The sequence below is a fragment of the Eptesicus fuscus genome, chromosome 4 (genome assembly GCF_027574615.1).
Source record: "Eptesicus fuscus isolate TK198812 chromosome 4, DD_ASM_mEF_20220401, whole genome shotgun sequence".
NCBI classification, from domain to species: Eukaryota; Metazoa; Chordata; class Mammalia; order Chiroptera; family Vespertilionidae; genus Eptesicus; species Eptesicus fuscus.
In genome coordinates, this window is record NC_072476.1 from 13,304,450 (window position 1) to 13,332,280 (window position 27,831).

The following is a 27,831-nucleotide window of genomic DNA, read 5'->3' on the forward strand; positions in this document are numbered from 1 at the left end:
GGGAACCCAGAAACCACCCTCTACTCCCTGGAGCACCCTTTGCATCAATTCTGGGATTGGGATCAGTATATAGTAAGGGGCGTGGGGTGGACCGAAAACAAATGCAGGAACCTCCCTAGGGTTGCTGGGGTGGGGTGACTAAGAGAGGGATGGTGGACAGGAGGCAAAGTACTTTTTCTGACCCATTTGTGTCCTTAACTCTGTGGGTGAAGTTCCTTCGTGAGCATTGAATGTGTATAGCCATCACTGAGCTGACTGTCTCGGTCATTGGAAAGAACCTTCCAGGTCTCGGTTGAGCCCTGTTGCCATCTGTGTGACTACTAGGACTTCGCCCACCCGCCTCCTCTACGGGCAAACAACCAGAACCATGTCTTACAAAGAACAGACTCCAAAAATATATATAAATAAATAAAAACCTTAAACATTCTTACAGGGATCTTAAAGAACAGAATACATGTTAAAAACTTCAGTAATTTATATCAATTTTAAGCGGTACGTTATATACAATGGGGGGAAAAAACACATGCATAGTCCAAATACAATGTTGAAAACAGCATTTTCATTAACAAAAACCCCGAACACTAAGTGTTAATACCATATACATGAATTCAAGAAGGACCACCCTTTTTGTCTGTTGCACACAGTTTATTTAACAATATGATATAAGAAATGAGTTGGTACTTTACCATCCTATACAGTGATTGAATCTTCTTGAATTTTCTTATTTATAGTAATTATAGCGCTTGCATGATTTACACTAGAATTGCTTTTCCTCATTTCAAGTTTCACATAGAAGAAAGAATGCTCTTCTCTATTAACATTAGCATGGTCTAAGAGAGTGATCATCCCTATTTTTTGTCTAAAACCAGTTTTATCAGAGAAACAAAGCAACAATTTCTACATCTGCAAGACAAGAGTTTGGCTTAAGCCAATATGTATAGATAGATGTGTGTGGGTGTGTATGTGTGTGCACGTAGGAGCCAATTCCTATCGTCCAGGGGTAATACTTGGAGAACGCCCACAGAGTTCACAATAGAAAAAATCTTCCCGCAACGTCAGAAAGTTGTCGGGATACATTATAAGCTTGCATTATTTCAAGAATCAGTTTCTGAATATTATTTTTCTTCTCACTTTTAAACATAAATGTTTAAAGTCTTGAAAATACAAATAAAAAATATGGATATAATGAACTTGTTTTTCCCATTAAAAAAAGGCATGAGTCACCAGCAATGACGACAAAAAATCCAAACAATCCCCCCTCCCCCCAAAACAAAAAAACAAAAACAAAAAAAAACAAAAAGAGAGAGAGAGACCAGATATTTAAATCAACTGGTTTTTAACAAAAAAATATATTCTTTGTATTGTTTCTTTAAACAGCAATCTACCCTTCCGTGGCCTGGAAGTAGCAGTTCCATCTAGGAATAAAAAGAACCTAGATGCTTGGATTTCAGTACAAAAGGTCCAAGAACATGAAAGGAAAAAAAAGTGATGCTCTCATAATGCTACAAACCCTCCACAAACTTTTCTAGGGTGTCTCCTGTGGTGTCGCCAACCAGGGACAGCTCATTGGACAATGCACTCCTGTTGGGGGTATTCAGCTGTGGTAGCATTGCACTCTGTTCGGGGTTCCCCAAGTGTCCCTGATCTATGGAGCTGGCCATGGTGACTGCGAGTCCTGGGTGGGGAGAACCAGTCTGGGGTGAGACGTGGTGTGGTGAAGGCTGGGGCTGTATCCGTGGTGATGGGCTGGAATGTGGAGGCTGGGACTGGGGCCGTGGAGACTGGACAGGGGCCGGAGATCGCACCTGGCTACTAAGGGATGTGGCCATCTGCTGGCCAGGGAGGTGCGAGGCCTGTGGCTGTCCTGAGAGCATGTGCTGCTGGGGGCTCATGGGGTTTGGCTGGCCTGGGGACCCAATCTGCTGCTTCATCTGTTGCTGCTGCAGAATCCGTTGCTGCAGAGCTTGCTGGATGTTGGGGGTGTTGTCTGCGCCCAGCCCAGGCTGCCCCATCTGGCCGAGCTGTCCCATCTGAGCTGCCATCTGGCCCATGGAGTTGCTCTGCATGGGCAGGTGCTGCTGCATCCGCTGCTGCTGCATGGCCGGGGGATAGCCTCCAGGTCCTTGAGGCTGCTGGAACTGGCCATGTCCTGCCATGCCTGCAGCCATGCCAGCACTGCCCTGCTGTTGCTGCTGTTGCTGTTGCTGTTGTTGCTGCTGCTGCTGCAACAGCTGCCTCCGCAGCATCTCTCTATACTGTGGGTTCATACTCGCCATGCTGGGGTTGTGTCCCGGGTTCATGATGTTCAGGGCCTGACCCTGGGGGTTCAGGCCTCCCATTGCTTGCTGCTGCGGAGGCACACCGGGCCGTGGCCCGCTGGCTTGCATGGCATTCAGGTTCTGCAGGCTGGGCTGCTGGTGCAGGCCAGGCTGGGGCTGTAGGCCAGGCTGGGCCTGGAGGCTGGGCTGGGGCTGCAGACCGGGCTGACTGGCCACGTACTTGGCTGTGCGCTGTTTGATGAAAGCTGCCATCAGCTGAGGGTTTGACTTGAGGATGTTGAGCACCTGCTGCTGCTGCTGCGGGGAGCTAGGAGACTTCAGGGTCCGCAGCAGGTCCTGCAGGGCGCCGGGCGAGATGCTCCGAGGCGGCTGCACATTAGGCATCCGTGGTCCGGCTACAGCTGGTTGGGCCTGCATAGACATCACGGGTCTGGGCATGCCTGGCATCGATTGCTGCTGGGGGATGGGTGCTGGCTGCCACTGCCCAGGGGGCAGGTTGGGCATGACAGGCCCACTGACCTGGTTGGGTCGGGGCACATTCAGGCCCACAGGGGCCATCTGGTTCACAGGAGTCACCATGCCTGTGCGCCCCGGGGGCATGCCGTTGTTGATGTTCACCCGATACAGATGCTGCTGCTGCTGAGCCTCACGTTCAATCTGCCGGGCTGCTTCCACCGCTGCAGGTGGGGGCTGGGCGGGGGGTGGTGGGGCTGGCACCTGGTTGGTGGGCTTCCCAGTGGACACTGTGGTGGGGGGCTGAGTTCGGACCACGCTGGAGAAACCGGCTGGTGACATGCTCACAGGCGAGGGCTGGGGCTGGGTTGGGGGCTGTGGTGTCTGGGGTGTGCTGGGTTGCTGTGTAGGGGTCCCGGGTGGTGCTGAGGTAGGGGAAGGCAGGCTTTGCTGAGGCACGTTGCGGGTGTTCATGGTGGCCATTCGCCGACGCATGAGCTGCGCTTGCTGCAGGCGGTGCTGGATCTGCTGCTGGCGGAGCTTGTGTTTGATGTTGAGGCAGAAGGGCACGGGGCATTTGTTTTCTTGGCAGTGTTTGGCATGGTAGCAGCAAAGGGCAATGAGCTGCTTGCATACTGGGCAGCCTCCATTGGTCTTGCGCTTGCAGCCCTTGGTGTGCTGTACAACCCGCTTCATCTTCTGGCAGGACGGCAGCGAGCAGTTGGCGTTGCGGCACTGGCAGGCGTGCACCAGGGACTGGATGCAGCGCTGGATGCTCAGGCGCCGTGACTCCTGGGGGCTCTTAGACTGTGGCTCACCCTGGCTGCCGCCCTCGTCGTCCAGGCCCAGCCCCCACTTAACCATCTTATGGGTGTGGCTCTTTGTGTTGTAGCAGTTGATGCAAAGGTCATAGTCCTGCAGACAAAGAAAGGGGTCAGGCTAGCATCAGCATGTGGCCCAGCATTACCAGACATTCCAGCCACCCACTGGAACCCTCACTTCTGGGAACTCCTCCACAGCCCAAAAGGCTCCAAAGACCACGAGATCCATCTACTCGCCCTCACCCCACACTCTTCCAGGGGCCCCCTCGCATTTCCCAACCTTGTGAGCAGGTACATAGGCTCATCCATGCATATGGTGTGTGGCTTCATGTCCACCCAAGGCTTTCGAGTACATTGGTGGGCACTGGTTCCCCTTTCCTTCCTTCCTCTGCACCCTGGGAATTACACCCAGCCATCCTGCTCCCACGCCTGGCCTGGGAAGCCTGACAGTGAAGGAATGACTGTTGCTATACCCATTTGCTCCCAAGCGCCTGCCACATGAGCATCTGAAGTACCACAGACCTGAGTTCCTAGAGACTGGGTGCCCTCAGTGCATCCCCAGAGCTCTGCAGGGCGGTCCAGGAGGGCACTGGAGCTAAGAGGCCTTCACCAGGAGAAAGGCCCTCTCGCCAGATTTCTAAAAGCCGCCTATGTCTGGAGACAGACAACAGGTGCTAGAGCAGAGAATGGAACCCTATGGCCAGGACTAATAACCTTTTCATAGTAAAGACGTGAAAATCCCAGCAGTAGGAAATGAGAGGGAGAACAAAAGGAGGTTGGAAAAAGTAGGAAATAAAGATGAGGAGGGCATTACAAAGGCTCTGCTCTTCCCCTCAGAGATCACAGAGCCACTGCTGTAGGGCCCACGACTGTGGAGTTCATCCTGGAGGCCGACATTGGACTGGGAGGAGTCTATGATTGTCTGCAGTTGGGGAGATGAAGGGCTCAAAATAGCCAGGCTCACCCCATGTGAGGGACCCATCTATGCAAGAGAAAGACCCCGCCCCTTCGCACAGGGGACAAGACTTCTGCAGGGGGAGCCAGTGTGGTATGGCCATGGGGTCCAACCTGGACAAGGGAGAAGGGTTACCAGACAAAGTTCTGGAAGGATCAAAGCACTGCCAACACCTCTCCTGCTCTCTCCGTGCTCCTGCTCTGGCACCATGAGGACTGTGGATGTGCCCGATACAGAGCCGGGATTAATGAAACACAGGAAATAACAATGCCTGTGGTCATCTCCTCATCTGGACAAGTCAGTGCTCGCTGACTCCCAGGAAGACCAGCTTGTCCTGCCAAGGGGGTCCTGTCACTGTCATGCTCAGTTTGGTCACGACCAGACCATGCTCCACGAAGGGAGACAGGCTTCTTCTTATCCTAAGTGTCTGATGTTGAACCTAGTGCGGTCACATAGCAGGAACCCAATCAATAAGAGTTAGATCTTCTTATATGTGAACTCAAAACAACCTATCTCATAATCAACAGCGCCCTTAGAGGAGCAGTGGTCATTTTTCTCCCCTGAGAAGTGCCAATAGTTCAATCTAAAATGCAAATACATAGACCGCAGAGGGCTGGGAGCAGCCAAGGGGACCTCAGACTCGTGGACCACACCAGCTCTGCCAGTTCTGTCAGAGCGAGGCACAGGGAGGGAGATATGGGCCTACCTCGCACACGGTACAATGCCAGCGTGTCTCCACATGGTGCTTGCACTCATTGCAGGTGTAGACAAAGCGGTCCTGACCCTGGGTGTGCAACTCCACCAGCATGCACAGCGTGGACCACTTGGACCGCCTCAGAGAGGAGAATTCCCAGTGCTTGTCCCTGGCGAGGGTGAGGAAGGCATCGCGCCCATCCATGAGGTCGCAGCTGAGCAGGGGGTCGGGGTCAACAATAGGGGGCAGCGTATTGATGACAGGCCCAGCATGGAGGTGGATCACAAAGAAGACCTGCAGGAAGAACACCAGGAGTATATCAGCCCACAGAGAGCAGTGCTGAGGAGGGCTGGCCCTGCAGGGCCCTGGGCTACCCGCTACCCCAGCCTGCAGATCTGAGACTGTGCTGAGCCTGACACCTGCTGTCCCAGGAGTGTGTCAAAGGCCCAACTCCCTGGGGATGAACTGACTTGATGATGCATTGTGTGATGTTATCCAACCAGCCAGGTCTGCCTTCTAGGGGCTGGTCCTCCCCCTGTATGCACCAGACAGAGTGTCACCATGCCTTTTCCCTTCTCCTGGCCAGGGGCAGGGTTGTGGCTTCTTCAGCAACGCCCCTCCTTTATCTTGGTCCAGAGGGGCACAAATGCTGGGTTCTGTGGCCTGCTCTGCGTCTCACCTCTTTGTGTTTCTCCATGGTAGCGTAGAGCTTCTGGGACAAGTCGTTGGACACGTTGGGCATACTGGGTTTCTTCTTGTTGGCCCGGCTGATACTGCTTTTATTTTTGTTGGTTTTCTTGTTGTTCTTTTTCTTGGCATTCTTGCTGTCACCCTGGCTGCCCTGCAACAACACAAACGTGTCAGACAAGCCCAGCCTCCTCCTCCAGGTCCAGTATCTAGCTGGGACTCCCAGCCCCAGGCCCTGGACTGTGGATGTGCTCAACACAAAACCAGGTTTAATGGAACACAGGAAATAAAATAACAAGTGCCTGTGATCGTCTCCTCATCTGGACAAGCCAGCGCGCGCACACACACACACACACACACACACACACACTCTCACTCTCTGGGTGCTGAAAGGAGTGTCACTCTAGGAAGCACCCTTTGCAGACCTCTACCTATATGGGCTGTGTAAACACACTGCTGCCCTCAGAGGAAACTGCAGCGGGAAAAGTGATGAGGATGGAAGCAGGGCCTGTATATTCAGCTAAGACCCCAATGGGCCCAGAGGTGATACATAAACATAGAGCAAGTGTGGCCTGTGTCATGAAGGCCACAGAACACGTTACCTCTTGAGGGAAGAACACACCTGGGATGCTAATTTGGAATCTAGCAACAGAGGAAGCAATTTTACATTGTTTCACGTCATCCCACTGGACACCTGCAGTTCCATGGCATATCCTGCATGCTCAGTGGCTTATTGAAAGACTCCAAATATCCACGAGTGAAATGGGAAAGGTGCTCATGAAGAAGCCGCTGCACGGATAGGAGCAGGGACTTGAAAGTGGCCCCTCCAGGTCCCAAGCAAGGCTACAGGACATCTTCCTGACCTGCTTCCATTCCCCAGGCCCATCAGGCCTGAAACACACCCATTAGTGCAGCAACTGGCTCAAGTCTAAGGGGTTTTGCTGCTCAGTTAAAATGCTCCTACTCTGGGAAGAACTCAGGCTTAGTCATTCAGGTTTCAAGGTGAGAACGCTTATTTGGTCTGGTCCAAAGAACTTAGTTTATAACCAGGGGAGAGAGAGGAAGATGTAGGGATAGAAGGGTGGGGGGAGAGATAAACACACACACACACACACACACACACACACACACACACACACACACACACACTGGGTGCTGAAAGGAGTGACACTTTAGGGGAAGTGCACTTGCACTCCACCTCCACCACCACCATCCCTGAGAAAGACCCAGGAGGGGACTAAGGAGTCCTGACAACTGGATGTAACATGGACCCAGATCAGAAAAGGTCACTGATAAAAACTAAGAACAATGAATGAACTTTGGACTCTGGTTAACAATGATGTATCAATATTGGTTCAGCAATTGTAACAAATGCAGCACACAGATTTAAGATGCCAGGTACTAGAATACATGTAACTCTGTATCATCTGCTCAAGTTTTCTGTAAGCCTTTATTCTAAAATATAAAGCCTATATTTTATTATTTTTAAAAAATATTTTTATTGATTTTTTTTTTCTTTTTAAAAAAATATATTTTAGCCGAAACCGGTTTGGCTCAGTGGATAGAGCGTCGGCCTGTGGACTCAAGGGTTCCAGGTTCGATTCCGGTCAAGGGCATGTACCTTGGTTGCGGGCACATCCCCAGTAGGGGGTGTGCAAGAGGCAGCTGATCAATGTTTCTCTCTCATCGATGTTTCTAACTCTCTATCCCTCTCTCTTCCTCTCTGTAAAAAATCAATAAAATATATTAAAAAATATATATATATTTTATTGATTTTTCAGAGAGAGGAAGGAAGAGGGATAGAGAGTTAGAAACACCTATCAGCTGCCTCCTGCACACCCCCCACAGGGGACGTGCCCACAACCAAGGCACATGCCCTTGACCGGAATCAAACCTAGGACTCCTCGGTCCGCAAGCCGCCGCTCTATCCACTGAGCCAAACTGGTCAGGGCTATTTTTATTGATTTCAGAGAGAGGAAGGGAGATGGGGAGAGAGAGAAACATCAATGCTGAGAGAGAATCATTGATTGGCTGCCTCCTGCAGGCCCCCCACTGGGGATGGAGCCCACAACCTGGGCATGTGCCCTGACCAGGAATAGAACCACAACCTCCTGGTTCATAGATCGATGCCCAGCCACTGAGCTACACCAGCTGGGCTGAAAGTTATAAAATATATAGATTTACTTTGCAGTTTAGAAAACATAGCCAAATAATAAATAAAAATAAATTTATTTTTTGCCACCAAAGCAATAGCAGCTATGCACATTTTATTTGTGTATTTTTCTTTACAAAGTTGGGGTGATACACAAGTTGAGGTTGCATCCTGGTGCTTCTCCACTATGGCAAGCACCTTTCCATGTCTCTTTTAAGACCACTTTTAATGGCAAAGCATCCTTCCATCACAAGTGCTGCCCGTAACTAAGCCAACCCTTAGTTAAGTGACTGGACACCCAGAATGGTCTCTCCATCCCTCACCACACGCAAATCCATGGTTAGCAATGGCTGGTTCAAGCATCAGCCTTTGTCTATTTCTATCTCCCAGAAAGCCCCACCAACACTAGGCCAGAGGCAGGCAACCGAGGTATATGTCCTTGACTGGGAATCAAACCCGTGACCCTTTAGTCCTAGGGCCGACGCTCTAACCACTGAGCAACTGGCCAGGGCTCCTCTTGGATATTTATAGGCATTGCAACATTAACATGTCTGCAGGCAATTCTTGACTTCTTCCCCCAAATATGCTCTCCCTCTTCCTCTTCCCTCAGGAAGAGGCAGCAACAGACACAACGGGCAACCCTGACCCAGGATTTTCCTCACATGCCACAAAGATCCACCCAAAACTCTGGGGCTGCTGTCAAAATAAACAGCGTATTTCCCACAGCCTCTACAGCTACGAGCCAAGTCTTACTGGACACCTCAAAGCATGGCACACTTGCTTACAACTCGAATGCCTAAGTTTCTCCCCCTCCTGCTGGAAGCTTCTTCTCTCCAGGACCCTCTGGGTTCCTTCTCACCAGGTCAGTCTCTGCTCAGATGCCTCTACCCAGACAAGCCCCTCCCCCCATTCCCTCCTAATTCCCTGTGCTTCCTTTTCTCCACAGCTTGCACCACTATCTCCGAATGTGCTGGGCATGTGTTTTTCTTGTTTCTCCTACTAGAACATACACCCCTTGAGGGCAGGGATGGTGTTTTCCTTAGTTCTCAGTGCACTGCTTAGGCCCATGACTGCACACAGCGTGAGTACGAGAGTGCGGGAACCACAGAAAGAGCTTCAGGTGTGTGTGTTTGGTTTGTAAAATACTCTTTTAAATCAATTGATTGCTCCCTGGCTGTGACACATCTGTTTCTGTCTCCATCTGTTATGGGCTCCCTGGCAGGGCGCCCACCTCTCTCATCTTTCTGTGTCTTGGCCCTCTGTTATGCCCAGAGATTCTGAAGTAAGCACCTCCTGTCCCCATCTAGGAGGTGATGTGTCTCTAGTGCCCACATCTCAGCTCGCCCAGCAACCTGTGTGGTTTGTGTTTTCAAGCCCCAGACCTATTGTGCGTAGTGACAAGGTGAGGTTATGCATGAAAATACTACCACACACAAAAAGAAGGCCACACCCTGTGAACTCAATAGCATAAGTTCACTCTCCAACCTGCCAGAATTCGTCCTCCAGCGCACACATCTGGGGCACCAGCTTTCCAGGAGGGTGGGGTAGTGGGATGTAAGGGCTTTACCTCTGTAGTCTCACTGGCTGCAGTGCTCTCTTCCTTCTTCCTCTCTTCTTCTTCTTGTTCCAGCTCCTTAATGCTCTCCTCCAACACATTGGGCCAGAAGTCACCCTCAAAATAGGGCAATTCCTTGGCACTGGTGAGCCTGTCTTCAGTTGCTTGTTTGAAAATGTCCTGGAGAGTAAACAAAGCACAGCAGTGAGATAGGGACCCAAGCAAAGCTCCTGAGGAGGAGGCGGAGAAGGGCCACGACACAGAAGAGGATCCTGGTGTAGCATATTCCCATGGTGCACAATGGCCAAGATCAGCCAATTTAAACAGACGACATGACAGTACTGCTTTCAGACTGCCAACTAGAAATCTTGATAGACTGCAGATAAGATGCTTTTACATTTTTCACATTTTTTCCTTTGGCGTTCTGATCCTCATAAATGAATACAATCTTATATAATAAAGAGGTAATATGCAAATTAACTGTCATGCAGTCACAAGATGGCTGCGCCCACAGCAGAGGCGGGGTTCCCGTAACACAAGATGGCTGTGCCCACAGCGGAGGCGGGGCTCCCATAATGAGCGATCAGCAGGGACCTGAGGCTACGTGGAGCCGGGCCGGGGAAGCTGAGGCTGTGCCCCCTGCCCAGCGGGTCTTAACTGGGGACCTCAGGTTGTGCACCCCGCCTGGCAGGGTTTGACGGGAGACCTCAAGGCGCGCCCCCTGCCCTGGCACTGGGCTGGGGGACCTCAGGCTGTGCCTGGCGGGGCTTGACGGGGGGGCCTCAAGGCAGGCCTCCTGCCCCAGCGCCAGGCCGGGGACCTGAGGCTGTGCCCCCCGACCTGGCGCCGGGCTGGGGGACCTGAGGGTGCACCCCCTGCCCTGCGTGTGCCAGGGGATCTGAGGCTGCACCCTCCGCCTAGCGCTGGGCCGGGGGACCTGAGGCTGGGCACCCCCCACCCGGCGGGGCTTGACGGGGTTGGAGCTGGCTGGGTCTGGGTCTCACGTGATTTTGAGGCGCACGCAGGTGGGCGGGGACTTGACTCTGGGTCCCGCGGCCCGCCCCAGACTCTGACAGGAGGAAGATTATCATATACATTTTACTAATTCTCTTTCATTTCTGACACTTCTATTATAGAGAAAGGACAAAGAGCAATTTAAAAATATTTCCTCTAATTAATTCCCTTTTAATGTGCGCGAATTTCATGCACTGGGCCGATAGTTCTAACATATGTGAGTGTGAGAGAAAGACACCTGAAAGTATGTAAATTATCAGTGACAAAGCCATTGCATGCCCTCCTTCAGCAAGCACCAGGTACCTTGTAGTCATGGATGATCCGCTCTGCAAAAGCCTTGTCCAGCATCTTCTTGTACCACTCCTGCAGGCGCTTCGGTTTGGGGATTTTTTGATCAGGGGGGTGGCAATGGAAGATGTAGTCATCCCCTTCACTTGGGGGACAGGCCCAGATGTGTCCTGTCACATACCTGCAGGATACACACACATAATTCAGATGAAAGTGTTGAGCAAAACTATCCCTGCTTTCAAGGAGTAACAGTTGAGGAACAGGGACCAAAGCAAGGACAGAAATAACTACATATAAAGAAAAAGGAAAGCAAAGAAATGACCACCATGCTTGCGGCAGAATGGATTAAGACATTTAGAGAGATTCCAAACCAGTGTGCTGGGAGTTGGGGATACGTGGGTAAGGCCAAAAATATCTAGTGTGCAAATGCACGCCTGGAAGTCAGCCCTAAGATGCTTCCTTCTCAGGTTGTGCAAGTCAGGCAGGGGCCTAGGCTGTAAGGGAACCTGTGAGCACAGGAGAAAGCCTGGGAAGACAGAGACTCATTAGGTTTATCAAATGGCTTTACCCAGGGACACACTGAATTTCACCTACTTTCTTCTGCACATAGGAAAGGCAGTTGGATATTTCTAAGGGTTAAAGTTAAAATAAATCTTATTCATTCTGTTTAAGACACTTCAATCAAATGTCTCCAACTTTTTCAAATTTGGGAAAGGAATATGAAAGATCTAGAACATGACAACAGATATAAAGAATTCAGAGGCAAGAGACCACATCTTGTAGGTTTCCATTCCTACAAAACATTGAGAAAAAGCAAATTTATGGGGACAGAAAGATTAGTGGTCACTGGGGGTAGGGGTGGGACAAGGATTAAGAGCAAATGGGCAGGGGGATTTTATGGGGGATGACAATGTTCTGAGACTGATTAAGGGTGATGGCTACACCACTCCATAAAGTTACTAAAAGTTAGTGAAGTGTACACCTGAAATAGGCGAATTTTATAATATGTAACATATGCTTCAATAAAAATTTTTTTAAAAAAGACACCAGAATGGAAAAATAATGAAAAGAATGCAGAAGGCAGAAAAAGTGTATGCATTGTGCTGAGAAGCCCCGAGAACATGAGAGAAGCTCTAGAGGCTTCAGAATCCAGCTAAGGATGCTAAAATAAAAACACATCAAACTTAAAGAAACATTCTCATTATTTCACAAACTAAATATACAGTGAAAATTAAAAATGGAGCTTTAATTATTTCTGGATAATCTGAATGAAACTCACCCCAATTTCTTCACATATTCTAAATATCCAATAAGGATCTCATGGTAAACAGCTGTCCGCAGGCATCGGGGCCGGAAGAAATGAATACTGTCCAGATAAGATATGTACACACGCCTGGGGGTGGGAGAGAAAAATTAATCAACAGTTCAGGGTATCCTGAAATAAATTTTGTTCAATAGCATTTACACTGACCACAAAAAGGATATAAAAACATAAGAAAACTCCCATCGCCAACTGCTGCTGCCAATCAATAAAATGGAATCCAATTTCATCACCAAAGTGAGAAGCAATGGCATATCATCATTCACCAGAGAGAACCATGGATAGATCAGGGCAAACTAAGAAGAGACATTTTTAAATTCCCTCTCACCCAGATTCTAGAATGAACATGAAAGAACTCTTTATAGAGGTACTTCATTTTTTTTTTTTAGGTGCATCAGAGAATGTCCAGGCTCATGGAATGGTTCCCACCCCATTCTCTGTGGCTCTACCTGCCCCCGGTAAGACAGGGACAACAGCAAGACCAGACCAGGATCCATGAGAACTCAAAACACAAAACAGGCTTGAAATAGTCATATAAACCCTCACACCCCACTTGCTTAGAGGAAACATAAACTAATTTGGTTAATCAATAGTGGATTATTTAATTTAAACCCACCTCTAAAGCACACAGGTTCTCTAAGACACATAGAATCTTAGTACATTATAAGACAGCATGACACCCCTTGAAAGGAGATAGAGAACTACCTTGTGTTAGGAGGGGGGCAATCAGAACCATATTCTTGGACATGCATTCCAAAGAAGCATACATCCACTCCATCAATTTCCTCAAAAGCAAAGAGAGCTTTGGTTCGATACGGGAAAGATTCAGACATTTCCCCAGAATCCACAAACCTGAAATAAAAGTCAGAATCTGATGTTTGCATGCGTCATTGTTCATAAGGTGCTTTATAACCTAGATCTGCTGCTCTAAACCTGCTCAGGGTAGAGAAGATAAAGAAAGGCCTGTCACTTCTGACTACCAGCCCAGAGCTCTTACCACTAGTGCGAGCAGCTTGGAGATTTGATCCCATTTTTTATGACACAGTTTCACTTGATTGGGAATTTTACCTTCTCTAATGAATTTGGGCTTGCAACACACTAACCACTGAAAATCATTTAAATTATGCAAAAAGCCTTGTCAGAAAGTGGGGCTTTTGTTAACCAGGTGGGGTAAGCACTGGGACAGTGCTGTTTTAGAAAATACCACAATGTCTGCACACAAACCGTGACTTCATCCCAGGCTTGACCTCCACAGTCTTATCTGAGCTGGCCACCACTCGAACAAAGACCTCCCCGGCTTCAGGATGATTCTGTCGCCTCAAAAACTTGTTGACTCGGTCTTCCAAGTGGTTTCCCAATCGTGTGGTCTGCAGTCCTGGAAAGTTTAGAAGGAGCAGGTGAGAGAGTTTTGGAAGGACGATGGAGAAGGCAACTGAGACCACAGATTCTTCCTTTTCCTTTCAGGGTAATCTGACATATTTTATTTGTTTTGTTTTTTGTGTGTGTATATGTTTTTTTGTTTTGTTAATCCTCACACCCAAGGATATATATATATATTTTAGATTGAGTGGAAGAGAGAAGCATCGATGTGAGAGACACGACTGGTTGCCTCCTGCACACACCCCGAGCAGGGCCCAGGGAGGAGCCTGAAACCAAGGTACGTGCCCTTGGCTGGAATTGAACCCAGGATCCTTTGGGCCACAGGCCAACGCTCTATCCACTGAGCCAAACTGGCTAGGGCAATTTGACACATTTTAAAAGAATTAACGTTCTGCCCTGGCCAGCTGGCTCAGTTGGTTAGGGTGTTGTCCCATACACCAAAAGTTTGTGGGTTCGATGCCTGGTTGGGGTGTGTAGGAGAGGCAACCGATCAATTTTTCTCTCTCACATTGATATCTGTCTCTCAAAATTAATAAAAACATATCCTTGGATAAGGATAAAAAAAAGGAATTAACATTCTCTAAAACCAGAAGGGACCTAGTTTATCCTATGATGTAAGTGTTTTATGAGGGAAAGGGGTACTCTAGAATCTCAGGCACTCTACATCTTCAAAATCGCCATCAAGTGCCCTGATATTTCCATCTTTCTTGAACCATAAGGGGCAGAGGAGCCATGAAGGTGGACCTGAATCTGAAAGAAGATGGGCTACGGAGTAAAGTGGGGGAGCAGGCATAAAGAGGGCCATGCTGTGCCCACCAGCCTTCTGCCCCCTCCCCCTGGGCCTGGTGAGGCGGAGATCTGGCCTTGGGTGCTCCCACGAAGCTGCTCAGAGTCATAGCTGTGCCCTAAGCTAGAACTCTAACTGAAGCAGGGAGCCTGCCACTGCTTTCCCTGGAGGAGGTCAGGGCTGATGCGCATGTGTTCCCTGACCCACTCTCCCCTTCTTGCCCAGCTTTGAGGAGAGTCCCCACTGCAGAGTTAAGACAGAGTGCACAGTACATTCCATGGCCAACTAAGCTCTGTCAGTGTTCCTATTATGACAAGTGCACAGACACTGTCTCATATCCAGACCTGCCCCAGCTCTGTTCCTGGGTAGGTTCCTCCTCCCCTCTACAATACTCTCTTCAAGGGACCACCCAAGCATGGCCACTGTGAGAGGGCATATACAGCAAGCTACCCAAAGGCAAAACATTAGGTAAAGCATAAAAAACTCCCTGCAGCCTTAGCTGGTTTGGCTCAGTGGATAGAGCATTGGCCTGCAGACTGAAGGGTCCCAGGTTCGATTCTGGCCAAGGGCACATGCCTGGGTTGCAGGCTCAATCCCCAGTAGGGGGCGTGCAGGAGGCAGCCGATCAGTGATTCTCTCTCATCATTGATGTTTCTATGTCTCGCTCCCTTTCCCTTCCTCTCTAAAGTCAGTAAAAATATATTTAAAAAAAACACAAAATTCCTTGCATGTGAGGAAAAAAAAAAAGAAAAAGACTAGCAGCAAGAGCTGTTCACAATGATTATATATATACTAGTAGCCCTGCGCACGAATCTGTGCGCCAGTGGGTCGCTGCCACCCTCCTGTAGCTCTCTGCCTGCTGCCCTGCCCTCCTGTAGCTCTCCCTGCCCCCCTTTCCCCCTCATAGCTTGCTGCTCTGCACCCTCCTGTAGCTCTCGGATGCCTGCTTGTAGTTTGCTGCCCCACCCTCCTGCAGATCCGTGATCTGGTCATTATGCAGTTGGTCTTTACGCCTCAGGGTGTAACAGATAATTAGCATATTCCTCTCTTATTTTATAGGACTAGAGGCCCAGTGCATGAAAATTCATGCACTGGAGGGAGGGGGGTGTCCCTCAGCCCAGCCTGCCCCCTCACAGTCTGGGAGCGCTCAGGGGCGGGAGCAATCTGGCAATCAGGGGAAGGCAACACCCCATTACACCTCTGCTGCTGCCACTGCCAGCAGTGCAAGCCTCGGCTGGCCCTGGTTACCTAAGCCTCAGGCGGCCGTGGGCGGCTGTGGGGCTGAGGGGACTGGGGGACTCCGGAGGCAGGAGCGTTGCCATCTTGTGGCTGTGGGCGCCGCCATCTTTGAGGGTGGGGTAATCAATTAGCATATTTCCTCTTTATTAGATAGGATAATGGGATTTTAAAGTTTTCTTCTTTATACTTATTGATTTAAAAAATATTTACAACAATAAGAAATGTTTTTAAAAAGGTATTTAGGATTTTAGAAGATTCCTAACTGAGGTCAAGAAATATATGGAAAATTTAGACTAACTTTCTTAATTCCATTTTTCTGTGATAAAATACCAATGGTGGAATTCTTTTGATATAGAAGTTATGCCTCAAGAAAAATGATTTAAAAAGAAAAACTCCACAGTGGCAATAAAATAAAAAACACACAGGAAAATAAAAACTTGAAAAGCTATAAAAATGCAGGGGAGTGAATTTGTGATCTATTTCACATGCTGATGAAGATGTACCCTGTACACAATTGTGTGGTCATACTCTGGACCCCTTACAATTCCGCACATCCCACACCTGAGACAGCTATCCTGAGAAATGCAGCATTAGCTGTAAGGCACAGGCCATCTCGTCTGTTCTTTGTGAAGCCCCTAAAGAAAAGTCTCACATTCTTGCCCATGTTCTCCCATTGCCCCTGCATGCTGCTGCTGAGTACGTTTTGTTCCCTCATGAGGAGTTTCCAATCCAGAAGGGAGGACACAACTAAGAAGGGCCACCATAGTGAGGGAATCCCCTTACCTTCTGAAAATATGACCCACACACTATGATTTTCAAATAGCAAACCAAAGGACCTTTAAAATTAGGTCTTTACTTTTTTCTTCAAATCCCCGGAGTGAAAGCAGGGTGATTCTCATCCATATGATGCACACATGGAGGTGTATTTCAGGTCTCTCAGTGTTTATGCAGTAGGCCTTTCTCCCAGATTGGGGGGTCAGGGGGCGCTTTTCTCTTTACGTGATCAAATCCTTCATCTTATTGCTTTCTCACTCTGGGTTTATTTTTTAGGAAGGTTTTTTATAACCCAGCACAGGAAAAATACTCTTACTGTGACCTTGAGAGTTCACTTGCAGTTGTTTCCTTCTCCTTTAACCATCTGAAATTGAATCGTGTGTGTGGTATAAGGTAGGGAAGTGGCTCTGGATGGATGGTCAGTTGTGACTATCATTCACTGACTACCAGTTGAAAGACATTTCTAATACTCAGTGCAAAGATGAATGAGGCAAACTTTCCTTTGTGATATACAAAAACTCGAAACACAAGTGGTGACACTAGACTTCTAAGATCCTTTTCTGTAAGCAAATGTTCTATATCTTAAACACTAAAGCTCCATCTACCAAAGGTCCATGTGTCTTTCTCTATCATTCTCTGGACTTGGGGTGAGATGAGAGCCGGGCCAGCTCTTGGCTCTTCTGTGACCCCCTACACCTCACCCTTGTGCCTTCCAGCTGAAGTTGCTCTTCTGGTGAGGTCTAGCTCTCTTGGCAATTTAGTTTGGTCACTGAAGCTCTGGCCTAAGCAAGTGTTGCTTTAGTCAGCAACTTAGGTAGAGGACCCCCTAAGGTAGAGGCAACTACTTCCCCCAAGGCACATCTGTGCAAGGTCTGGAGACATTTCTGATGTTCACCACTCATGAGGATGGAGGTTATTGATATTTAGTGGGCTGCAGCCAGGGATGCTGCTAAAATCCTACAAAGCACAGGACAGCCATCATAACAATTATCTGGTCCCGAATGTCAACAGTGGCTCAGTGGAGAAACCCTAATCTAAAGATAAATATTACAGTAGCCAATAAGAGGTCAATGGGAGAAAAAAGGGGACACATGTGTAATACTTTCAACAATAAAAATTACAGTAGCCAATAAGAGGTCAATGGGAGAAAAAAGGGGACACATGTGTAATACTTTCAACAATAAAAATTACAGTAGCCAGTGAGTTTCTAAGTATCTCAAAACATTTTATAAAAGTAAGTTTAAGTTATAACTATGGATTTTATTAACTACAGAGTTTGAACTTGAATTGACAATGACTTGAAAGCCTATGGAATGACTTCCTTTTTGCCTGCTTCATGTCCCCTACTTCCCCCAGCATCTCTCTTCTACTCCCAGCACCTCAGATGACCTGGCTCTTGTTAGAGACACCCTGAGCTGTGTGCTAGTCACCTATCTTGCTGCAGGGAGTACTGGGAAGGTGCACTTTAAGGTTCCACTGTAGGTGGCTTTCCTACTCAGGTTCCCTATTAACTTAGCAAAAGGACAGCTTGGGAATGCCATGCTGTGGAAGGTGCCCCCAGTACTTGAGAATCAAGTGGACAAAGGTTACGTATTGTACACAGATCTATAAAAAAAATCTGATCTATGAAAAGTTACTTTCAGTAGCTACAGACAGATATCATAAAGAGATACCAGCAGCCACTCTAAATGCAGCAACATTCCCAAGTCTTTGTGCAGACCAGGCTCCTACCAGTCTTGGATGGATGGCGGCCGGTTCTCAAGAACTTGAGAGGGTCACTCCTCACAACAGCAGGGTCCACACCTGGTGATGGGCAAGTGGCTGCCCACATTTGGCCCCAAGACTGAGTGTGTCGCTCAGACAGAACAACTGTGTGTGTGTGTGTGTGTGTTTTGGGGGAGGTCTTATTTTTAAGCTACTTAAGAAGGATCTGCTGACAAATTTTCTCTTTAGAACTCACAATGTTTACAATGTATCTAAGCTTTCTACACTTGCATCTAAAACATGGATTGAGCAAAAAGCTGACTTTGATATCATGGTAAGGTCAAATGGTTCTTTAAGGGGAAGACAAGAAAAATACAAAGTATTAGAAAACAAACTCACAGATAAAAAAATGTTGGACAGGTCATCTACAAAGCCACGTGTTGAGAGGAACCAAAGGAAAACTGGGATAATTATACAAGTTTCTACAATGTACAGACCAGGAAAAAGAAATCCTTCCATAACTTACTCTTAGCACTGAATTTGTTTTCTTTTCGAGTTCTGCCAGTTTTCTTCAAGCAGTTGTCACATACAAAGCTGCAAAAACATAATGGGTGTGATTAGATTATACAAAACAGTATATGTTGCCAAACTAGTGAAATGCAGCATTAGAATACTTTGTTGGCTGTTTAAGTTGCATCATTATACAAAAGTGAAGAGGCAGACTGCTTTGATTCTATAATTCCTAAAGCAGGCAAACACTTAAGACTTAAAACTTAGGACCAACTGCCATCTATCGTAATTGCTGAATTCTTGCTGACAACAATGAATGAAATGCAGCAGCAGGCACCCTCCCCTCCACGCTGTGCAAAACTGCTTTCCTTTTCCCAAGATCACAGGAAATTACTCACCCTGACGGCCAAATGATATCATAGTGTAAAACACAAATCTGATGCATTTTCCGGCCACACTCCTTGCAATCAACAAAACTAGAAGACAAAGAAAGCACACTGAATGCACAGGGAACCACAAAACAGAGTGGTCTGTAGGAGCTTGTGTACTATGTTCTCTTGTCCTCTTGATTACTTTGAGCATCTGGTATTAATACACCTGTTGATTGATTCAGCCATATTTTAAAAATGCATCAGTACATTTTCTGTGGGAAAAGTTCGAACCCTTCTTTGTACAAATGCCTCATTCCTCTCTTCTCCCAATCTCCTTTGCAACTAGGAATGAACTTTTACTTTTAAAAAGTGCTATGATAAAGGCACATTTTATGGGCCAGTATTTCTGACAGTACTATACATGTTGAAGACTAACACTTGCTCCAGGTAAGTGCACACTAATAGTAATAGAGAACAATACTTTCAATATTATAAACATTTATTCTTAGGCCCAGGCACAGGAAGTGTCTGTTCTGAGTTAGTCACAAAGGTGGAAAGCTCCAAACTGACTAGTAAATGATAGTCCTTATTCAAGTAAACACTGGAAAGCAAGGGGACGCACTGAGCCTCTTGCCCTCTACTGCAGACCCCACCCAAGCTCACCTGGAAATCTTAAATTGCCAACGTACTTGAAGGTCAAGACCTGTATTTTAGCCACTCCCTTAGCATTATCACAACTGGTGGAAGTGTTAAGTGGCAAGAAAGTGGGTTCAGGCTCTTCCAATCAGTCTGGATGCTGAGCCCTATTACCGGATACATGATCAAGTCCCTGATCTTCCCACTGTCCTTGCTGAGCAAGGCTTAAACCACAAATCAAGCCTTACCCAGCTTCTCTGTTCCTGCTCTACTGGAGGAAAAAGACACATGCAAAACTGTGCAAAAAACCGCAGCACCATTAAATGGCACTCCCATGCTGTGTTGCTCCCGCCATTCTATCTGGTGTTGTTCTGAACCTTCACTCCCTCAAGTGCCTCATCACTGTCAACAAGTTCCTTAGCTGAAATTTCAGCAGTTAAGCTCATCCCTGGGTTAAGAACTTAAAAGGTCAGCAAGTAATCTCTCTCTCAGCTTCTGTGCCTGCTCCAAAGACACCCCATTCTCAACCCTTCCCTCCTATGTCAGGGAAGAGGAATGTAAAAAAATATGGTATTTGTTCTAGACCCCATTTTATCAATTTTGAATTTCAATCTCTCTCCCCTTCTATTATTAACCAACTGGATGACTCCCCTTCCTACATTTTTATTCATGCAGTTACCCAAGCCACCACTTACAGTGTGGTCTCTTTCCTCACCCTGCAGTGTGGTCTCTTCCACCAGAAGGCTGTTCAGGTCGGCCTTCTACCTCCTGCCTAAGCTGCTCCTCTGAGTCTCCTAACTAGTTCCCCTACTAGGGAGCAAAGTCTTCCTCTCCACTGAATCTATTCACAAATCCAGCATAATCTTTCCATAACAGAAGCCAATGATGTCCCTCCAAACCTCCTTAGCACACTCAGGAGAAATCCTACAGGTCAAAGAACTGTGTAAGGGGCCCTGCACCTAGTGCCTCTCCTCCACATCACACGGGGCTCCATCCACATGCTCTACCTACCAACCACTTGAGCTTACCGATGTTGTTGCTGAACATCCTATGTTCTTTTACTCCTTTGTGTATAGAATATTCTTCCCATTTCTCAACACCTGATTCCAGATGAGTGTCACCTTCTCTGGAATGCCGTCATGCCCAGGAACAGGGCCCCTCACCTTTGGACCACCTTACTACCTCCTGCTATCTGTGCTATGATCCATCTGTCTCTTGTACTGACGGACAGAGCTCCCACCTAGTAATGAATATTCCAATGTAATGTATTTTTGAAGTTAAAAATGAACATAAATCACAGTGAATCTGAAAAACTGAAGGGGAGGACATAACGTGAACAGGGAGCTGGACAAATAATTCACTGGTCATTAATGATCCGGGGAGGCACCTCCTCACGCACCAGGCACTATGCTCAGGCTGGAGTTCTTGTATTCAATGTGTACCCAGCCTGTGCACTACTAGTAGGAGAGATTAAGTAAGCTCTCAATGTAAAGTCAGGTTTCAATATGAGGTCTGGGTGGAAAGTCTGTCTCCTCCACTGTATCAATAGGCCTCACTAAAGCTAGGGGTTTGGAGCCAAGAGAGGGGAGGACCTGTTTCTCAGCTCTGGATGCACCACAGTCACGTTCACCAAACATCAAATGGTGCTGGAGCCTGCGCTCACTGAGCAGCTCTGAAAGTGCATTCAGCACAGCGGTAGAACACAATGGGCCTCTCCACACACTGGGCTGGTCTCAGGACTCGGCTTTGGGGACCTGTAGGGGTCGTCACACTGAAGGGAGTTCTGAAGCCTCTTTAGGGGCCATCACAGAGCAAACTTTGCAAACACAGCATTCTCACTGAGCACTGGAGGAAAGTCAAATATCTGACAATGGCCTTTGAAAATATACCATACCAAAGACAGTGGCAAGAACATACACCAGGCTTCCCATTTATTATTTTTAGAAAGTGGTTTCTAAGAGGTTTTCTTTCTAAAATTTCCCTTTAAATGATACTAGCACTACTCTACCAAATATTCCTACCTTTGTTTTCTAAAGATTCACACTAAATGGCTTCTTAAAAACACCAATGACCAACTTATTAGAGAGGTTCTATTTGAACAAACATCTACCTAAATCTTGTTGAAATTCAGTACCTGAAGAGCATGTTACAGAGACATACATATTTAGTGTGAGTTAAAGAAGGATTCATATATGAAATAACTTCACACAATAAAATTCCACCCAGGGCAATGCATTTACAATGTCTTCTCCCACAACTCAATCATAAGGAGGAACTGTTCTTGACCTGAAACTAAAATCTAAAAGAAAGAAATAGCTATATACTCACGGTTCAGGATCTAAGGTATCATTTTTCTTCTTTTCAAACTGATCCTTTGAAATTGTCCTTGTTTAAAAAGAAGTAAAAAAAAAAAAAAAAAGTTAATTAACTTAATTGATCTGTTGAGTATAAACTATAGTTTCTGGAATATTATTTTGCAACTAGTTCTTCAAACGGAAAATAATAGCTAAAATCTCAAGTAGATGCAATGATGGCATGAACATATAAAACTCAGTTCTACAGAAAGCACCACCATTTAATTTTCTCTATCATTCTCGGAACATTTCCTCCTAACTATCATCAGCACTTATTACAAGATTTAACTAAGACTAGTAAAAATACGATGGCAAAATTGTGTTTCAAACTTGTTAATTTTCAATCAAATCTATATGGTGACTGGCTACTAAATTTAACTGATATTGGTGTAACCAATTCTTTTTTTAAACTGATTTTTAGAGAAAGAGGGAGGGGGAGAAGGAGGGGGAGAGAGAAAGAGAAACATTGATATGAGAGAGAAACATCGATCTGTTGCCTCCCCTACGTGCCCTGACCGGGAATCAAACCTGTAACCTTTTTGGTGTACAGGACAATGCTCCAACAAACAGCCACCTAGCCAGGACCAATTCTTTTAAGTATAATATTCCCTCAATGACAGAAGGTCAGCATCTATGTGGGGATATTTTACTCTTAAAGGGCCGAGTATTTGGTTTCTATTGTCCTTTTGTTATGATCAGTGTATATATGTGAATGACTTTTGATTCCCATAATTATACAATCCAATTATTAATCATGTAATAGGACCAAAAGATTAAGATGACAAGGGATAGAAAAGTAAATCAAATAGGTTAGAATATCTGTCATTTTGATTTGTAAGTGGCCATGGTTTATTTTGCATTTGAATAAAGTAGCCTTGAGTTGCAGACTAAGTGTCCTACCCTGCTGGAAACTGGGTTAGTGTGAAGCCCTGTTGCCTGTGGGGGGGACATCACACTAGCAGAGTAGCCAGCGTGGTTGGAATCATGGCAGAGTCCAGAGAAAAGAGAGAACCATAGAACACTGGTAGTCCTGGGCAGACATGGTGGCTGGCAGGTTTTTATGTTTCTCAAGCATATAAATGAGCTGACCACAGAGGACAGGCATTGGGACCAAAAGGTGGACTCAGTGAAGGAATGAAAGGGCCAACTCAGGCCTGTCTAAATTGGACCTAGTGAGCAAGAGTCAAGTTTCCAGCAAAGAAGGAGACATTTACATTCTGGGAGCTCATTATCTGTGTTCTATTAGCTTCACAACTTAAAGGATGAAAGTAGGTACATGAAACTCATTTTTTGCTACTGCCAGTCTGTGGATAGGGTTATCTGGTTTCTTAGGTGTACTGAAAATTTATAACTTCCAAAAATGGAGGGTGGCAGCCACTAGGAAAAGCCAAGTGTTTTAAAAGAAGAATTGGAGCAAGGTTGAGAGAGACCTGTGAACCGCATGGTGCGGCTCTGAACACCACTGTACCGAATGGAGGGAAGAACATGGAAGTGTCACTGGTGTTTAGCTCAAACAGCTACATGTTAAAGTATGAATGTGAGCATAATTAATATGAGAAAATATACTACACACAAGTCAAAACAGCAGTAGTGCTTCCTTTTTACTCATGGACAAGAGACAAAAACAATTAAGAGTCACTCCCAAGAAAAATGACAGGATAGTACTTACGTCTGGGGTTGTGAAGGGTCGTCACCAAGGGTAACATTCTCCCCCTGGATCTCTGTGAAACACTTCTCACAAAAATGATACCTGTCAGCAAGAAGGCCATACTTGGGTGAACTGGTCCATCATAACACACAGCCACCCAAGCAACGAAGCCACCAATCAGAGCAGGGCAGATCACCACGACGAAGGGGGGGCGTTGTTGGTTGATTGATGGGTCAGTGAGAACAATGAGAGGAACAGGGGCAGGTTGGGAAGGGCAGGATTAGAGAACAGGGAAGGGAACAAATAGCACAGACATAGAGGTAAGACGCAAACACCAAGACAACACAGAGCAGAAAGCCAAGGCAAAGCATTGATTAGCATTCGGTCTCATTGCACACATCACAGGCCATCATCACTAACAACGACTGGGCTTGGTTCAGCTCCAAGTTGCAAATGTTTGCAAGGAGTTGTTAATACTAGAATTGTAAGGAGCTTAAAATTTAGAAGTTTGAATTTTGTATTAGAGAAAAATCAAATACAATTTCAGGGTTTGAGATGGAAAAAATTTACTTTGAACAAAACAGTCTGACAAAAGGCCTTAAAAAAGCAATTTAAACTGAAAATGCTTTTTTTCCAAAATGGAAAATTTATGCTTGACAGCAATTCAGAGATTTTATTTCTGGTTTTTAAGCCAGATCTTTAAAGGTATAAAAATATTCAGCACTCAAAACTGGTTTTAATTTTTTTCTAGTCTTTTTTTCTCATGTTAATCACTTAATTGGGTTATAATACAAATGAAACCAAATCCATTTTCTAGACAAACATTTAACAGAAATGCAATAGGGGTCAAAGACTTTCCAGCCATTTATCAATAAGAATATACAGAGAAAAAAACTGATATATTGTATAAACAATACAATATATATAAATCCACAAACAATGTTAAAGACTTTTAAAATTCAATTCTAAGCTTTGACTTAAACTTTTTGGTACTGGGACCAATCATTCATCAATCTGAGATACTCAGTGATTGACTGCTCTGACTTGGTGACAATCCAAGTTAAGCAAATTTAGAAAGTTAAATCTTTAAAGCACAATCTGCATTTGAGAAATTATCCATAACCCCAATTTCTTGTAAGATAATACAGAGCCTCAGCTCAAGCTATCAAATAAGAATAATTAAAATAAAAACTATTAAATGTTTGGAAAGGACATGAATGAGAAATCAACAAAAATGCAGGCTGATGCTGCATAAAACAAGATGGGCACACAATACTGTAAAAAAACAACAACAAGCTGAATGAATGTGACTTATACAAGCAAAAAGGATGAGTATAAGGCAGCAACAGCAGCACAATAAAATGCGGTTTTAGTGCTCAAAACTACGTCTACAAGATGCCAAGAGGATTAGTGTTAAAGACACTATGACGAGACTTGGAGTGCCACACTGAACCAAGAGTACAGAAGGAGATGCGGCAGCTTGTAGTTTCACACACGCGCGTGGACGCACGCGCACACACGCACGCATGCACAGCTACAAACAACTGAGAGTCAGACACCACCTGGTCAGTTTGTCTTCATTACTAAAATAGGTCCTCTACAAGTCCTAATTCTAACCTAAATTAAATACATTGACATTTTGACTGCTATATTTTACTGGCTAAATACATAGTATATTAAAGGCATAAAACTTGAGAGCATGCACACACCCCAAGATTACACAATTTTTCAGTATGTTGATGAGGAACTTGACAGATTCCCTGTGGGTAACAACTGGATTAATGAAAGGTTTTTGCTGGGACCTGTTTATTTAGGACTAAGTCAATTAATGAATTCTGCCAAGATTAAAACTCTGACCAGAAACAGATTAACATTGCTGTTTTAAAATATATACAGGGGTAGGCAAAAGTAGGTTTAGAGTTATAAGTACACAAAACACAATGTTTATTATTGTATATGTGTTTATTAATTATTATATTATTTGTCTTATAATTATTTCATAGCCTCACCTATGATTTATTTTTTAGTTAACGATGGCTGGTAATTTAACCTACCTTTGCCCATACCTGTATATTATGTTTTGTTTTTTTTCCTGAATGAACTTCAACAATATTCTGGCTACTCACTATTTTGTTAATATTCCTATGGAGCCTTGAAATCATGTAGTGAAAGAATTTTCATGTGGAGGACATGATCATCACTTGGCAGGAAAGAATGAAAGTACAGAAACTATAAACCAACTCAGTGGCAACCAGAACAATAGGCAAAGAAGATATCCCCTCCATGCAAAATATTTCCCTTTTGAAAATAAAACTAGAAATTGAGTGTTCCAATTCATTTTAAGATTAAACACACAGCCACTATGGACTAACGAGAAGAGTAACTTCGAACACATTTTGAAATGAAATTGCCGCAATAATTACATGTGAGCATAAATGATTTTAAACCCTGGACAAATTCTTAGCTTTTGTTCAAGCAGGACATCAAGTCCAGCAACATTCAGGAAACAAGAATCATAAACCCATTATTTTCCAATGAAGGAAACTGGCCTGAGACAAATCGATGGCTAAATGGCTGCAGAAACCTATGCTCTACGAGTAACTAACTCCCATCCCTGAAAAACTTCAAGGATCAGTAACTGGGAGAGACAGAGAATTAACTCATGCTAGTGCCTGTCCCAAAGCAATGCCAGGGACATTGGAGAATCAAATCTGTTGAGGTTTTAGAGGAGAGATGAAGAGGGCCCAGGGACTCACTCTAATACCCTCTGAGAAATTACCACAGCCCACAGAAGGGAGCATGGGCACCCATCTAGTCAATGCAACCACCTGGCAATGAGCGGGTGAAAATATCTTATTATCTAGTCCAAACTTTATTCACCCTGGAAATATAAAGTGATTCAGAAATTCACTTTTCATTGTTAACAGCCTAGTTGACATTCTGCCTTGTGTGAAGGAAGCAGTTTGATGAACATGGAATTATAAAGGAGAAATACTTCACATAATCTGATGATGATGTACATCTGGGTACCTAACATTAGCACAATGTAACTGCACAGTTTATCTGTAAGGATAATTTAATGTATGGAGTAAATTTTCAAATGCAGATTGTTTTAAGTACCATATCAGTATATACAAATAGCAGGGATATCTATAGATAGTATCTATCTTACCTACAGATAATAATGGGAAAATCTATAAAACAGTTTCCCCAACATGAGTTTCTTTCAAATTTTTAAAGTATGGAAACAGGTGAAATGTAACCACACTCTAGTTTATATATTAGTTTCACTTGTTTAAATGGCCTCTAGGATTTCCTATTGTTTCAGTGCCCAAACAATTTATTATAAGTGTCAAAACAATAATTCATAAAAACAGCACAGTAAAAATGCAAGCAGTTAAAATGTCCAACACAGAATTAGGCTACTGCTTTATTAGAATTACATGTTAACCTCTTCAAGGTCAGTATTCTAGAAAGAACATCTTATGAGATTAAGCTGAGAAGTAGTATTCCTACACTTATATAGAAATACAATTGGACATTTCAAAACTTTCAAAACAATTCTATTTGCACTCCATCAATAACCTCCTCCAATGGGTAAGTAGTGTACCCTGATGCTATCAAATTATTAACTTATTTGCTCTCAACTTAAATATGGCCAAAATCTGTGCAAATTAGCAAAGACAGGGTCTCAAAGGACTCAGGCACAATGAAACCAATAATGAAAAGGTCCCAAAACTTCAGAGATGGTGGCAAGCAATCTGTTGTCTTTTCTTCCTTCTATACCCAAACCGGCACCTACCAGCAGGGGTGTTTTTCAGGGTATAGTTAATTTTAACCTATTCTCTTAAAATTTCTTAATTTTATTTTGCTTGGCATATAAGTTTCCAAAGTGAACTCCTATTCATTATTTCATTAAAGACTGATAACTGAGACCATCAGGGAAGGTGTTACTGTGCCCATATCACAAATAAGAAGGTTAAGCTTGATACATATACATTATGGGATGTGCTGAAGATTACTAAGCTAAGATTGTAAATGGATGGACCAGAACTTCCACAACACTTGTCAGTATGGGAGAGATCCCATTAAAAAAGGGCTATGTATCATTTCAAACTTTGTCTTAAAATGCTTCTATTGAAAGAAGGGCAAGCTAAGACAGAAATTAAATTCTGAGTGAGCTAGGCAAGGCTTAGAAACCTTTATTGG

The 27,831-nt window shown here is 45.2% G+C and overlaps 1 protein-coding gene across 3 annotated transcripts in view; it reads right to left on the minus strand.

The window, feature by feature from the left end:
* Window positions 1–457: 457 nt before the first annotated feature.
* Window positions 458–27,831, minus strand: part of CREBBP (CREB binding protein) — a 148,921-nt gene continuing 121,547 nt past the window's right edge. For 2 of the 3 annotated variants that reach the window (XM_008141649.3, XM_008141650.3), the window contains 12 exons: window positions 23,644–23,724; window positions 21,949–22,005; window positions 19,012–19,089; window positions 18,630–18,697; window positions 13,444–13,594; window positions 12,925–13,071; window positions 12,178–12,291; window positions 10,914–11,079; window positions 9,609–9,776; window positions 5,882–6,043; window positions 5,215–5,496; window positions 458–3,647 (listed from right to left, as the gene is read on the minus strand). In XM_008141649.3, coding sequence (XP_008139871.1) covers window positions 1,503–3,647; window positions 5,215–5,496; window positions 5,882–6,043; window positions 9,609–9,776; window positions 10,914–11,079; window positions 12,178–12,291; window positions 12,925–13,071; window positions 13,444–13,594; window positions 18,630–18,697; window positions 19,012–19,089; window positions 21,949–22,005; window positions 23,644–23,724 — 3,619 coding nt within the window. In that variant the 3' untranslated portion in view covers window positions 458–1,502. Of the gene's footprint in view, window positions 3,648–5,214; window positions 5,497–5,881; window positions 6,044–9,608; window positions 9,777–10,913; window positions 11,080–12,177; window positions 12,292–12,924; window positions 13,072–13,443; window positions 13,595–18,629; window positions 18,698–19,011; window positions 19,090–21,948; window positions 22,006–23,643; window positions 23,755–27,831 lie in introns of all 3 variants that reach the window. The other variant, XM_054714672.1, reaches the window with a different exon arrangement.